This window comes from Sphaerodactylus townsendi, unplaced genomic scaffold (genome assembly GCF_021028975.2).
Source record: "Sphaerodactylus townsendi isolate TG3544 unplaced genomic scaffold, MPM_Stown_v2.3 scaffold_19, whole genome shotgun sequence".
In the NCBI taxonomy this organism is placed as follows: domain Eukaryota; kingdom Metazoa; phylum Chordata; class Lepidosauria; order Squamata; family Sphaerodactylidae; genus Sphaerodactylus; species Sphaerodactylus townsendi.
In genome coordinates this window covers 1,244,014-1,257,512 of record NW_025950352.1, presented here as the reverse complement: position 1 = coordinate 1,257,512, position 13,499 = coordinate 1,244,014, and the positions used below count along the sequence as shown (strand labels likewise).

At 57.1% G+C, this 13,499-nt stretch overlaps 1 protein-coding gene across 1 annotated transcript; it reads right to left on the bottom strand.

Annotated features, from left to right (window-relative positions):
- Window positions 1-4,127: 4,127 nt before the first annotated feature.
- SCRT1 (scratch family transcriptional repressor 1) lies at window positions 4,128-9,048 on the bottom strand. Its single transcript, XM_048482622.1, has 2 exons — window positions 8,612-9,048; window positions 4,128-7,331 (listed from the first exon to the last, which is right to left on the bottom strand). The coding sequence occupies exons 1-2, from the start codon at window positions 8,724-8,726 to the stop codon at window positions 6,532-6,534; spliced, it is 915 nt and encodes a 304-aa protein (XP_048338579.1). The 5' UTR covers window positions 8,727-9,048; the 3' UTR covers window positions 4,128-6,531.
- Window positions 9,049-13,499: the final 4,451 nt, after the last annotated feature.

Sequence of the window (13,499 nt, the reverse complement as noted above, 5' to 3'; positions counted from 1 at the left end):
GCAGAGGGGCTGTTTATTTCTCCTGCAGTCCTTGGATGCCTTTTTTTTGCTTGCCAGCATGACCTTTGGCCTCCTCAGTGGAGCAAATGTCCGGCCTCACAAAACGAGCCCTCCGGAGCAGCGTTAGCTTGCCACAGTGCCTGTGCAGTCTGGACCCGAGCCGTGGCCCCCGTGGCTCGCCTGCACCACAAGGCCCCCTGGATTCAATTTGCTGCCCCCACCCTTGGTCCTCCAGCCAGTGGAGGGGCCGTTCCATCCCAGCTAAGTTAAGATGGCCGATCTCTCTGTGCTTGTTGCACAGTAGGAAGGAGATGCGGACGAGTGGCCTCCGCTGTCAGCATCAGAACCTGGTGCAAGGCTGGAAGACCCGGCGGGGCTGTCCAAGTTGCTCTTTGCCCTTCAGACTCCGAAGGGACTCTGTTCTTTTCTGGATTTTTTGGCACAGGCTTCACACAGAACAGGTGGAGGGATGTCTGTCCCCCTCCCCTGATGCTGGGTTGTCCCATTGATCTCAACCAAGTATAAGGCTGAAGCGTTTGGGACTCTTTAGTTTGGAGAGGAGACGTCTGAGGGGGGATACGATGGAAGCCTATAACATTATGCATGGGGTAGAAAATGTTGGCAGAGAGAAATTTTTCTCTCTTTCTCACAATACTAGAACCAGGGGGCATCCATTGAAAATGCTGGGGGGAAGAATTAGGACTAATAAAAGGAAACACTTCTTCACACAACGTGTGATTGGTGTTTGGAATATGCTGCCACAGGAGGTGGTGATGGCCACTAACCTGGATAGCTTTAAAAGGGGCTTGGACAGATTTATGGAGGAGAAGTCAATTTATGGCTACCAATCTTGATCCTCCTTGATCTGAGATTGCAAATGCCTCAGCAGACCAGGTGCTCGGGAGCAACAGCCACAGAAGGCCATTGCTTTCACATCCTGCAGGTGAGCTCCCAAAGGCACCTGGTGGGCCACTGCAAGTAGCAGAGAGCTGGACTAGATGGACTCTGGTCTGATCCAGCTGGTTTGTTCTTATGTTCTTATAAGGTGATGCATCTTGGAACTGTAACCTGGTCCCCCCTTTAAGATTTATATTTAATGTATTGTCACAGGCTTTCATGGCCTGAATCACTAGGGCGTTGTGGGTTTTCTGGGTTGTATGGCTGTGTTCCAGTAGCATTTTCTCCTGATGTTTCGCCGGCATCTGTGGCTGGCATCTTCAGAGGATCTGGTAAAGCAAAATCCTCTGACAATGCCAGCCACAGAGGCAGGCGAAACGTCAGGAGAAAATGCTACTGGAACACAGCCATATAACCTGGAAAACCCACAACACCCTATATATTTAACCCCAGCAAAGACAACTCAGCTGGATCACCAGCTGATTCCCTGACCTTTAGGTGAGTCTGCTATTACTGGCCTTTTGTCTGGTGTGTTGCAACACGGAATTGGGCAGAAAAGGGTACAAAAGGGGTTTTTCCAGGTTGTATGGCCGTGTTCCAGTAGTCAGAAGATGATCCTCTGAAGATGCCAGCCGCAGAGGCAGGTGAAACATCAGGAGAAAATGCTACTGGAACACAGCCATACAGCCCGGAAAACCCACAACACCTCACTAACAGTTTGTTGTGGGGGATCTGTCTCAGGCAGGGGTGGGGCTGCGGGGGACAGTGGGAACGGGCTGTCTCATTCTCCCCTTGCTTCACCTGCTCTGTGTCTCAGAGGCACAAATACACACTGGGCGCAGGGCAGGCACACACGTGCAGTAGAAAAGGAACCCCATCATCAGATTGAGCTGTGGGAAGGACACCCACCTACTACTGAAGACTCTTCTTGAACTCTAAGGAAGGCAGGACAGGGTTCAAAGAGATCAGCAGCTATCTGGTACTGGCATTGGGCTGCACCCCAGGCGGGTTTAATTGGCATTTTTAAAAAGTCATTGGGCTGTAGGGTCAAAGGCTTTCACGACTGGAATCGCCTGGCTCTTGCAGGCTTTTTGGGCTGTGGTCTGGTAGTTTTTGCTCCAGAGGTTTCACCTGTATCTATGGCTGGCACCTTCAGAGGCACGTGATGGGAAGCCATGAAGAGAAACACATCTCGCTGTGGAATTCCTCTAAAGATGCCAGCCATGGATGTGGACAAAAAATGTGGCAGAAACACTTCCAGGCCACATCCACACAGCCCAGAAAACCCACAACAGCCAGCGTTTGGGCTGCAGCATAACCCTGACAGTTCAACAGAGAGAACGGAACCGCGGCCTCCTCAGCATCACCTGCTCAGGCCTGTTTCAGCTTTGCTCTCCAGGCACCGTCTACCTGCCCAGTATAATTTCTTGCATTGTTTAATTCAGGCGCGTGGCGCAGTTAGGCCTCCTTTCTGGCTTCTGCAGGCCAAGTCGAATCCCATTAAATGTCTCCTGGTGCAACTGATTGTACTGACTGACGCTGTAAAACCCACCTTGCATCTCAGTGTGGAAGGCAGGCTAGAAACAACAACACAGACAGACAGACAGACAGACAGGATGGGGGTGTGGAGGGGACTTTGACAGCCTGCAGAGAGGAAAGCCTCTTTCAGTGTATTGTCGAAGGCTTTCATGACCAGAATCACGAGGGTGTTGTGGGTTCTCCAGGTTGTGTGACTGTGTCCCAGTGACATTTTCTCCTGACGTTTCGCCTGCATCTGTGTCCGGCATCTCCTCTGAAGATGCCAACGCAATGTCAGGAGAAAATGTCACTGGATATATGGCCATACACCCCGGAAAACTCACAACACCCTATTCCTTTCAGGGAGCCAAAGGTTCCCCAGCAACGCGAATTAATTCTGGGGTTTCCAACACAAACCACTACCCTCTTGACAAAGGCTGGGGGGGCGCTCCTGTCTGCCCATTCCTCCCCACCCCCTCCACATCTCCCATTTGCCAGTATCTGCTCCTGCCGGCAGGCTCAGAAGAGGCTGTGGGGCTGGAAGCCACCGGTTGGCGCCCCCCCCCCCTTCTCCCTCCAACGCAACCAGCGCCCTCCCCCCTCGGTCTTGTGGGAAATTGCTTTTCTGCTCCGGGTTAACTAGGATGAAAGGCGAAGGGGCTTCCCTTTGTACCTCCTCCGATGCCTTTAATCTGAGGAGGGGGAGGGGAGAACTTGGACGTGAGTGGAATGCAAGCCGGAAGGCGGGTGTATGTGTTTGTGTATGTGAGAGTGTGTGTGTGTGTGTGTGTGAGGTCCCTGGCTCTTCAGCCGCTCTCTCTGCCTCTGATGCCCTTTTGCAGCCTGGCACGCTTGCAAACGGTACTTGGGCACACTGGGAGCGCCAGCTTCACCCCCCCTCCCCCCCAGAAATGAGCAACAAGAGAGGAAACCCCCCCCCCCACCGCCGCCGTCGCTCCCCAGCCACCCCTCCTATGAGACCAGCTGCCCAGGCGGGATCGTTACCACCGGAGGCAGTTGACCCTGCCAGGGTATCTGTTCCCAACCTCTGAGCATGTACAGAGAACTTTCACAGCCAGGATGAGGGGGCTTCTCTCAATCCCTGCATTTACATTCATTTCTTTCCTCCCCAGCTGGGTCTCAAAGGGGCTCTAGGACAGTGATGGCGAACCTTTTCGAGACCGCGTGCCCAAACTGCAACCCAAAACCCACTTATTTATCGCAAAGTGCCAACCCGGCAATTTAACCTGAATACTGAGGTTTCAGTTTAGGAAAAAAACGGTTGGCTCCAAGGCGCATGTTACTCAGGAGTAAGCTTAGTGAAGCAACCATGCAACGCTAAATCACGATCCTAGGAGGGTTTACTCAGAAGCAAGCCCCATTGCCAGCAACCGAGCTTACTCCTAGGTAAAGGATCATGCCCAGACCAGCTGAGATGTGTATGTGGGTGTGTGATTTTCCACCCTCCTCCCACATGATGAACTCTGTGCGTGAGTGCCCACAGAGAGGGCTCTGGCACCCGCGCCATAGGTTCGCCACCACTGCTCTAGGATCATGTCCTCCCCTCCATGTTCTCACCACGACAGCCCCGCGAGGTAGGCCAGCCGAGCGTTCGTGACGGCCCCCAAGCCACCCAGCGGGGCGACCCTCGTCCTCCCCCCCCCCCGCCCCCCGCGGCGCCGGAGAGACAAAGGCAGGCGAGGCCCCGGAGGTATTGCAAGGTCGTCTTTTCTTTTTTATTGTGAAGTGCGCGAGGACACAATTGTGCTTTAGGGTAGAGCATTCATCATCGACTGGCTCAGAAGGAATCGTCGCCCGCTCCCTTCGCATCGCGACGCCTCTCCCTCCCCGGGAAAAAGCCCCCCCCCCCATCACCCAAACAGGCTTTGCGGCGTGTCCAGACGCAGGCGCATCTCCGAAGGCGGGCCCCGAGAAGGCGTCCGGCAGCAGAGTCCCTTTTCCCTACAAAAAATCCGTCTTAGCTGCGGGAGTAACTTCTTAGTAGCGGCATTAGGAGTGCTCGGAGTCGTCGTCGTCGTCCTATAGTAGCGTCGTTCCTTATCTTAAGTACAAAACAGGAGGTCCTATTATAGCTAATACAAGTTCCTTCTACCTGAATTCTATTAAGGTTTTTTTTTTTTATTCTTTTGTGCTGTTTATTTTTTTTTTCTTAAGTTATTCATAAAATGGAAAGACCTAAAAGAGGAAGAGGTGCTTAATAGGTTAAAAAGGGGGACCGTCCACGTGGCTTTAGGATGGAGGTTGTCTCGTGAGCGGCTGGAAGCGGCGGCTGCGGGAGGAGGGGTCACCTCTCTTCCCCCCCCTCCCTGGAGTTACAATAGTGAGCCGGGGGGAAGCAAGCAGGACCCCTCCCCCGACCGGTAGCCTTCTGGAGCCCCACAGGTGTGCTTCAGCCCCGCCCCCCTCCCCAGCGACCCTCGCAAAGGATGCTGGGAAGGCGCGGTTCTGGGGTTTCCCAGCGCCCCCCAAGTGCGTGGTCCGCCGCTGGGACCGGGGAGGGAGCTCTTCCTCCCCCCCGGGCCCCGCTCCCTGAGATCCTTTCCGAGGGAACCCGGGGGCACACCTGTGGGGGGTGGCGAATGGCTCTGGGTGGAGGGTTAGGGGGTGGGCTTGGGGGGCGGGAGTGGGAGGCAGCCAGCACAGCCCACCCGTCCCCATACGACCCTCCTTCGTTGCTCCCCTCCTCTTCCCCCCTCCTCTCCCCCCTCTCTCCTTCTTTGGGAAAGTTGGAGAGCGCCTCCCCTCCCCCCCCCCGCCCCAAAGCCAAAGCAGACAGTCCCGGAAGAGTCTCTAGAAAATAAGGGGAGGGGGCTGCTCGTAGTTCTCCCGGCAAGGCAAGCGCTACAAGCCTAGAGAGTTGACTAAGCTACTCGGAAGTAAGTCGAAGAAGGCAGGCAGTGTGCATTCATTAGAAGAGAAGAGAAGAAGAAGGAAGAATCGCCGTATTACTCTAGCTGACTACATTGGCAAAGTCCCTGATATCCGTTGCTATTAAGAATATTGGATTAAAATGTACCTGATTTCTCAGTAATACTATCGTCTTAAAAATAACATGCATTACGTTAATTATTGCTTCTATTAGTTTCAGTAGGAGAATATTGCCCTCAAATAGACTATTATCTAAAAGTTTGGCAAAGAAAACAAGTGACGTAAAGTTGTTTTACAAATGAAAATCCATAATAATCATAATAATCATAATAATTTAAAAAAGCATCATCAAATTGGCATAGATTTTTAAATACTTTTTTTTTGTTCTTGCATGCAAAAAATCCAGAGCGTTAGAAAGGATGGCCACAAGCAACCCCTCCCCCCACCCCAAAAAAGAAAGGGGGACAAAGGTCAGTCCTTCTTCCTCGCGTTGGTTTCCTCGTTTCCCCCTCTCCCCCCCCTCTCAAAAAGTGACGTAGACTTTGGCATAGTAAAGCAGATCTTGGCAACAATCGTTCAGATTGGAAGTCAAACAGCGGTGCAAAACAAAAGACTTGGCGTTTTTTTCTTTAGAAAAATTGCAACGTAAACTCAGGAAGGGAGGGGGCGCTCCCCCCTCGAATCAAGAAGGAAATAAATACATAAATAAGTGCATCCACAAATAAATAAGAAAGGCTCCACTTTAAATATAGACCTCTGGGTTTTTTTTCTTTGCTTTAAAAAAAACACCTGTGAAAGAAATATATAACTAACCGAACACTTTTAAGAAAATAGAAATCAGGCGCTTTAAAAAAAAACCCCCAAACCCTCGGGGGGGGGGCGGGGGGGGGAGGGACACCACCAACTGAAGAAAAAGAAGAAGAGGACGAAAGAGCCCGGTCGTGGTGAGAAAACGCGTCGTATTCTGATGGCTGTGAGCCCCTCCCTCTCCTTCCGACTCCTGGCTGGCAGGGGCGGCGGCGCAGGTGAACGTTGGCTGCTGGGGGGGGTCTAGATGAGCACTGGGTGGCCCCGGGCGGAGGACGGACTTCTGCAAATCTCTCTTGGCGTCTCAGAGAAAGAAAGAATGGAAGAAAGAAAGAAACGCAGGCTGACCCTTGGCAAGTCGGAGGAGGGCGTCGGGGTGGGAGGGGGTGGGGGGCGTCATGGCTGTGTTGCGCGCGCGGGTCAGGCCTGGAGGGGGCTGAGCGGGCTGAGGGGGGGCGGCACGGCGCCCTTGAAGCAGGCCGACTCGTAGTGCTTGTTCAGGTAGGACTTGAGGGCGAAGGTCTTGCTGCAGCGTTTGCACTTGAAGTGCTTGAAGGCGGAGTGGGTCTGCATGTGGGCGCGCAGGTTGGAGCGGTCGGCGAAGGCCTTGCCGCAGTGCGCGCAGCCGAAGGGCTTCTCGCCGGTGTGCGAGCGCATGTGGCCCTGCAGCAGCCACGGCCGGCTGAACGCCTTGCCACACACCTCGCACTTGTGCTTCAGGTCGTGCGTGAGCAGGTGCATGGCCATGGCCGGCATGGAGACGTACACCTTGCCGCACGTGGGGCACTTCTTGGCCATCTTGCTGTCCAGGCTGCGGTGCGTCTGCTTGTGGCGGCTCAGGTTGGACGACGTGGCGTACGTCTTCCCGCACTCGCTGCACGTGTGCCGCTGCTGCGCCTGCTGCGCCTGCGGCTGCGGCGGGCCCAGGCGGGAGCCACCCCCGGCGCCCCCCGACGCCCCCGCCGACGCCTTGCGCCGGGAGCGGCCGTCGGTGATGAAGAAGGCGTCGACCGCGTAGCCCTCGCTCACCGCCGCGTCGCCGTTGATGTAGCCGCCGGCCAACTCCGAGCGCGGGCTGTCGGGGGGCTCCGAGTCCGGCGCGCCGTAGTCGCCCCGCGCCCCAGGGTAGATGGCGCCCGCCGGCGACGGCACTTGGAGCCCGCCGTCGCTCTCGCCCTCGTACACCGACGCCGGAGTGATGTACTCGCGGATGTAGCCTCCTGTGGGGGGGGTTGAGCGGGGGAAGAGGGGGCGCCACAAGGGGGAGGGGGGAGGGAGGAAGAGAGGAAGAGAGAGCGAGCGAGCGAGCGCCGGTTAGAGAGCTGCCTGCAGGGCCGACCCGGGGGCGCCCGAGGCCCCGGAAGGAGCCGCGGAGGAGGCCGTAATGGATGGGCAACTCCGGCTCGGCTCGAGAGCTCTCCAGTTAATAGATGCAACAAGCTGGAGCCGCGAGAAGCCCCCCTCGCTCCCTCCCCCCCCCCATCGCCCGCCAGGCGGCTCCTCTGTCATGCTAATCTCCGCGGCGCTTGATGAACCTGCCTCCCCCCGCACCCCCACCCCCCCGCAGGCGCTCCATCCTTCAGAGCGATCCCCCGGCCTTTCACCTGCGGCTCGCTGGGCCACATCACTGGCTGGGGAGGGGGCCGGGGCTCCTGGCCCTTGGGCCCAGAGAGAGGCGCCCCCTTTCTCTGCCCCCCCCCTCAGATTCCTCCCTTCAAGGTCAGCTCTCTGCAGGAGACCAGAGGGAAGGGAGGGGGCGCATTGCGGGCAGGGGAGTTCCAGGCCCCCTCGCCGCCTTCCTGCCTGTTTTCGAACCACTTCAGCAGAATTCCGGCGATTATGCAACAGCCGCAGCCGGATCGCCCGGAACAAAAGCGGGCGGGGGGGGGGAGAAAGAGATACACTCCTCGGCTTTCAAGGGGATCTGCGGGAAGTATCGGGGGGGGGGGGGGGACGGATACCCCGTGGCTGCTCCCTCCCCGGAGGGGGAGAGGAGCAGAGGGGAGCTGCGTTTGCCCTTGAACTTGACAGGCGCGAGACAAAAGGCCCGGCACACGAGCACCGCCGCGAAACGTCCCCCGCTGTGGTGGTGGTTGCGGGGGGGGGTACTCCTCGCCTCTGCCTCTGCCTCGGTCTGTGCCCCCTCCCCCCTTTGGCCCACCGCGGTCGAGGCTCTCTCTCCCCACCGCCCGTCCCCGCAAGGTCTAATTTTAGCCGGCCTTGAGCTGGCGGCGGAAATGTGCCGAGTCAACACCGCAGCCCGGGAAGCGGCAGAGGCAGCCCCGCTCGGCACGGCTCGCTCGGGCATGCCGGGGGAGGAAGGGGCCGCATGCCGGGGCTGGCCGCCGCTCTCCCCACTCTGCCCCAGCAGCGCCAGCCCCTGCAGCCGGCCAGGGCTGAAGCGCTGACACCCCCCCCCCGCGGCCCTCGCCGCGCTGCCTCCCTGACTGGACGGGGGGCGCCCCTTCCCCCCTTGTGCCCCCACCCCGAGGCTGCTCACCCTTGTCATGGATCCGGGAGTTGAAGTCCGCCCGCGACCTGCTGTAGGAGTTTTCCAAATCCGCCGAGGAGAAATCGTCGAGCTTGACCTTTTTCACCAGGAAGGATCTGGGCATGGTTTCTGCGCGGCCCGCAGTGCGAAGGGGCTCCCGCAGCCTCAGCCCGCCGCGAGTTCACGGGCAGCGGCGGCGCCCCCGAGCACGAGACCCCCGCCCCGGCAGCCGCGTCGCTCGAGCCCCGGCAGCGCAGGGGGCGGCTTGGGGGGTGCTCTCCTCGGGGCTGGCGGCGGCGGCGGCTGCTGGGGTGCCCGGGGGGTGGGGGCTGCGGCTGGCCAGGCCCGGGGGTCGCCGTCCAGCGCGCCTCAGCAGCGGCGGCGGCGGCCCACCATGAGTCCCGGCGGTGGCGGCGGCGGCGGCCCAGCTGGGGCATAAGCGGCGTCCGGCGGCGGGTTCAGCACCTGGACAGCTCCGGCGGCGCGGGGCCGGGCGGCGGGCGGGAGGCCGGGCCGAGGCTGCCTGGCGCCCCCCGGCGCGCGCTGGGCCGCCCCCGCCCCCACCCCCGGCCGGCTGCGGGGCTCGCCTCGGTCCCGGCCGCTCGCCTCGGTCCTCTCCAGCGCTGCGGCTCAGCCCGGCTGGCCTGCGGGGTGGGGGGAGGCCGGGCGGCGGGGGGGCGCGTGCGTGCGCGCGCGCGCGGCTGTGCTGCAATTCGCCCTGTTGTTCCGCTTCGGCGGCGGCGGCGGCGGCTGGAAGATGTTGGGGGGGGCTTCCTCCGTTCAGCACTGGACAGCTCCCGCCTGCCCGCCCGGCCGCCCGGCCGCCCGCCCTGCGAGGTGCGGAATGTGTGAGGCTCCGGCGGATCAGCTGTTGGGATTTATAAGGCGGCGGCGATCAGGTGGTGGACGGAAATGGAAGCGCTTAATTTAATCCATCAGGAGAGAAAAAAACCTCTCCCGGGAGCGGCGCGGAGGCAGCATGATTTAGTGGAGCTGTTGTCAGTCGCCTCCTGCCCGGCCTTTTCCCCCTCGCGAGGGCGGGGGCAGCCGAGGGAGGGAGGGAGGGAGGGAGAGGAATGGGGCGGGGGGCGCGGGGGGCTGCCCACCTCCGGCCCGGAATTCTCCCGGATTCTCCCTCCCTTTGCAATGTGCAAGAGCGGCCCCTGACGCCCGGCCTCCCGCCCAGCAGCCGCCCTGTGGCTTCTGCAGCCCTAATGAGGAAGAGGAAGAGGAGGAGGATGGCGGCGCGGGGGGGGGGGGGAGGGACACGCCGCCCCTCCGGCTGGGCCTGTGATTTATTGGAGGGAGCGCCAGGAGGACCTGTGGTGGTCTCTGTGATGCAATAAAGGAAGCGACATGTTCTCTTTTTAATGAGGAAAGAGGGACGCGGCGGGGCCTTTTGTTCTCGTTTCAAAAGGAGGCTGGGAAGGAAGCCCGAGCGCATGGGGTCTCCAGGGCCGTGTCCCCTTTCCCAGGGCCGGTCCAGAGGAAGGATAGCCGGCCTGGTGAGGTGGGCTGGGAGGGACCCCTAGTTCTCCCACCACCAGGACTGGAGCATTCTGCAGTGGGGGTTGGGGGGGGGGAGGATCCAGGGATCTGAGGTGATCTCTCCTCACAAGGGGTAGAAGATCTGGGGCTCAGATCTTGCCTACCTCCCCTTCCTGCATCCCAGAAATGTGGAAAGTGTTGGAGGAAGAGTCTCTGCACATGCTCAGAGTCCTTCTCATATTTTTACTTCACACGGCTGGAGTTGAATTCTGGCCCTGAAAACAGAACCAAGGTCCAGGGTTCCCAGCAAAGCTGATCTGCAGGAATCCTTGAGTCTGGGTGGGCAGCGTTTCCGGTGGGTTAGAGCAAGAGCTAATGACTGAGACTCTGGGAGAATCATAGAATCATAGAGTTGGAAGAGACCCCAGGGGCCATCAAGTCCAACCCCCTGTGGATGGTTCTGTCCTTTGCTGTGGCAGCATTGGATGATCAACTTGCAGACCGTGGGGTAGTTTGGCAATCCTTGGAAGGGCAGAAAATGAGGATCTACATTTTATAAATAAATACTTTACATACCATGAGAAGTCAGGAGAGAAGGTGGCTGTGTCCCTTCCACAAGAGCAGCTGTGAAGTAGGAAGCAAACGGGATCAGCGCAAAGCCAACAAGTGTACTGGACCCAGGGGAGGGGGTTGGTCTCAGGTGCCTCTGTGTTTTGTGCTCTTGTGCAGAAAAGGGGGGTTAATTGAACAAGGAGGTGGGGTGGGGTGGGAGCCAGTCAGCTCCATTTCTGGGATTATGCATCTACACCAAAAAGGCAAGCCACCACCCATAAGAACATAAGAACTAGCCTGCTGGATCAGACCAGAGTCCATCTAGTCCAGCACTGTGCTACTCGCAGTGGCCCACCAGGTGCCTTGGGGAGCTCACATGCAGGATGTGAAAGCAATGGCCTTCTGCTGCTGCTGCTCCTGAGCACCTGGTCTGCTAAGGCATTTGCAATCTGAAATCAAGGAGGACCCCCCCCCTTTTAAGAGCAGCAAAGGCTAGGTGGGTGGGCCACCAGCTTCACTCCCCAGGAGTCCCGGGCCTTCCTTCACAGCAAGCTCCAAACAGGTTAATATCAACAGAGGGGTGACGGGGTTCATCTGTTGCACCCAAAATAAACAGGCGTCCCTTAAAGACTGCTAAGATCTTACTTCAGTCGACGCTTTTGTTGAGTACCGCTAATCTTCCACAGAAACCCATACAAGGAGATGCAGCAAAATGGGTAAAATTAAACATCTGTTATTCCACACAGCACAAGCGAAAGAGCACACAAGCATGCGGGCTCCACAGATCTCTTCAAACCCATGATGTGGCTTCACACTGGGTCAGACCACTCGTCCAGGAAGTTCAGCATTGCTGACACATACTGGCAGCTGCTCTCCCCTCTCATGTTCAACCTTTTGTGTTTGCAGTGCCAGAGAATGTGTAGGCGGGCCTTCAGCCGCTCAGAGGCCCACCTGATTGCCAGAGGTCAGGGTTGTGGTGCGTGCTGCTCATGAAGAACTTCTCCCGCACTGGGAGAAGTAATGTGGACATAAATAGGAATCACGGGACAGGACTGTTTCTATAGGACTTCACAGGAGGAGGATGAATGCACGAGCAATAAGCCTAGTGTATTTTAACATATACATTTAATTCATTTCCTCTCTGCCACTTCCCCCACCAGGAATCCAAAGCGGCCTTCACTATTGTCCTCTCTTCCTCAGAGTAACCCTGTGAGGTAGGCTAAGCCGCATGAGTGGGCACCAAGTGATCTTCCAAAGCGGGGACTGGCACCTGCCAAGTCTCCCTGCTTCCAGCCTGACCCTCTAACCACTGCACTGCATGTAAACTTTCCTTTTCTTGTGAGCCAGAACTCCCACTGCTAAGCCCCCCCCCATATTATAATCCTAAGAGAATGTGATCAAGGAGGTCCTTAGATCAAGGAAGTCTCACCTCTACAGCAAGCAGGCAGGCAGGCGGGCGGGCCACTCTCTCAACCCCGCCCCTCATAGTAATATGTGAATAATGATACTGACCTATCTCTCTGAGCCGTTGTGAAAATCACAACAACATCATCTATGTAGGAACTTTTGACCACTGAAAATCCTGGGTGAAGTGCCAGAACTGTCCTTTACAGCACCCCTTTCTCTGTATTGCCGGAGACTTTCACGGCCAGAATCACTGGGGTGTTGTGGGGTTTCCAAACTGTATGGCCATGTTCCAGTAGCATTCTCTCCTGATGTGATCCTCTGAAGATGCCAGCCACAGAAGCAGGCGAAACACCCAGGAGAAAATGCTACTGGAACACGGCCAGACAGCCCGGAAACCCCACAACACCCTTCTCTCCTTGTGGGATTCATGATGGGGGAGGGGGGGCAGAAATGAGGTTCTCAAGAGATCGCTCCATCGGGTCACTGAGCAGCCTCAGGCTGGTTTGTTTCTCCAAGGATGCTGCACGTAGTCCCTTTTCCTGATAAGCCTTTGCCATGGAATGGGCTCCCGGAAACTCTCCTGTGCAAAGGACTTGCTGTGGGAAAGTTTGCTTTGTGCAAAAAGGAAGGACGGAAGGAAGAAAAGAAAGAAAAGAAAGAAAAGAAAGAAAGAAAGAAAGAAAGAAAAGGAATCAAACCTCCAGGTCAGATCGACTTCTGAAATGCCCCTGTCACAACAGGACTGATGACTCTGGATTGGACCCGGGATTCCCCTTCTGGAGCCTCGTTTCTCCAGCCCCAGCAAACTCCTCCTGCATCCATACACACCACTGGGTTGCATTTGTTTCTCCTCAGTTCCCCTGTGGCCCTGCCTTTGATTCATGTTGCTCTCCTTCCCTGCATCCTAATTAACAAGACCGCTGTGATCCTCGGGCCTTCATGGGAGCCAGCGAGCTGGAGAGAGCAGCGTCTCAGTTTTGTTCTGATTTTCTGCCCTCCCTCTTGACTCCAACAGACTGATGGAATTGCAAACCAAGCTAACAATCTACAGTCACCCAAAGTTTACAAGTCACCCTCTGACATCACAGCCCCCAAGCCAATGGTGTTTGCTTCATGCTAATGAAGGGGACTGGAGAGCAGAAGGTCCCCCCCCCCCTTTTGCACAATGATTCCTTTAGGAGACATATGTCCCTAATTAACAAATATCTAGGAACTAGCCTGTTCGCTATTGTCTTTCCCGGTGTAGATTTGTTTACTTCTGCAGAAAAGAAACATAGCTGAGCTGGCAATCCAGGTGAGAAATGCCACGGCATAGCTCTTCCGTTGCTGCCCCCTGGCCTGTTTCTCTATTGAAGGAGCTTCTGAGATTTGAAGCAGGCCTGACCCAAGACATTTTAGGGCCTGAGAGGGAAAATGCACAGGTCACACACAGCCCTCCCTCTAACTAGCT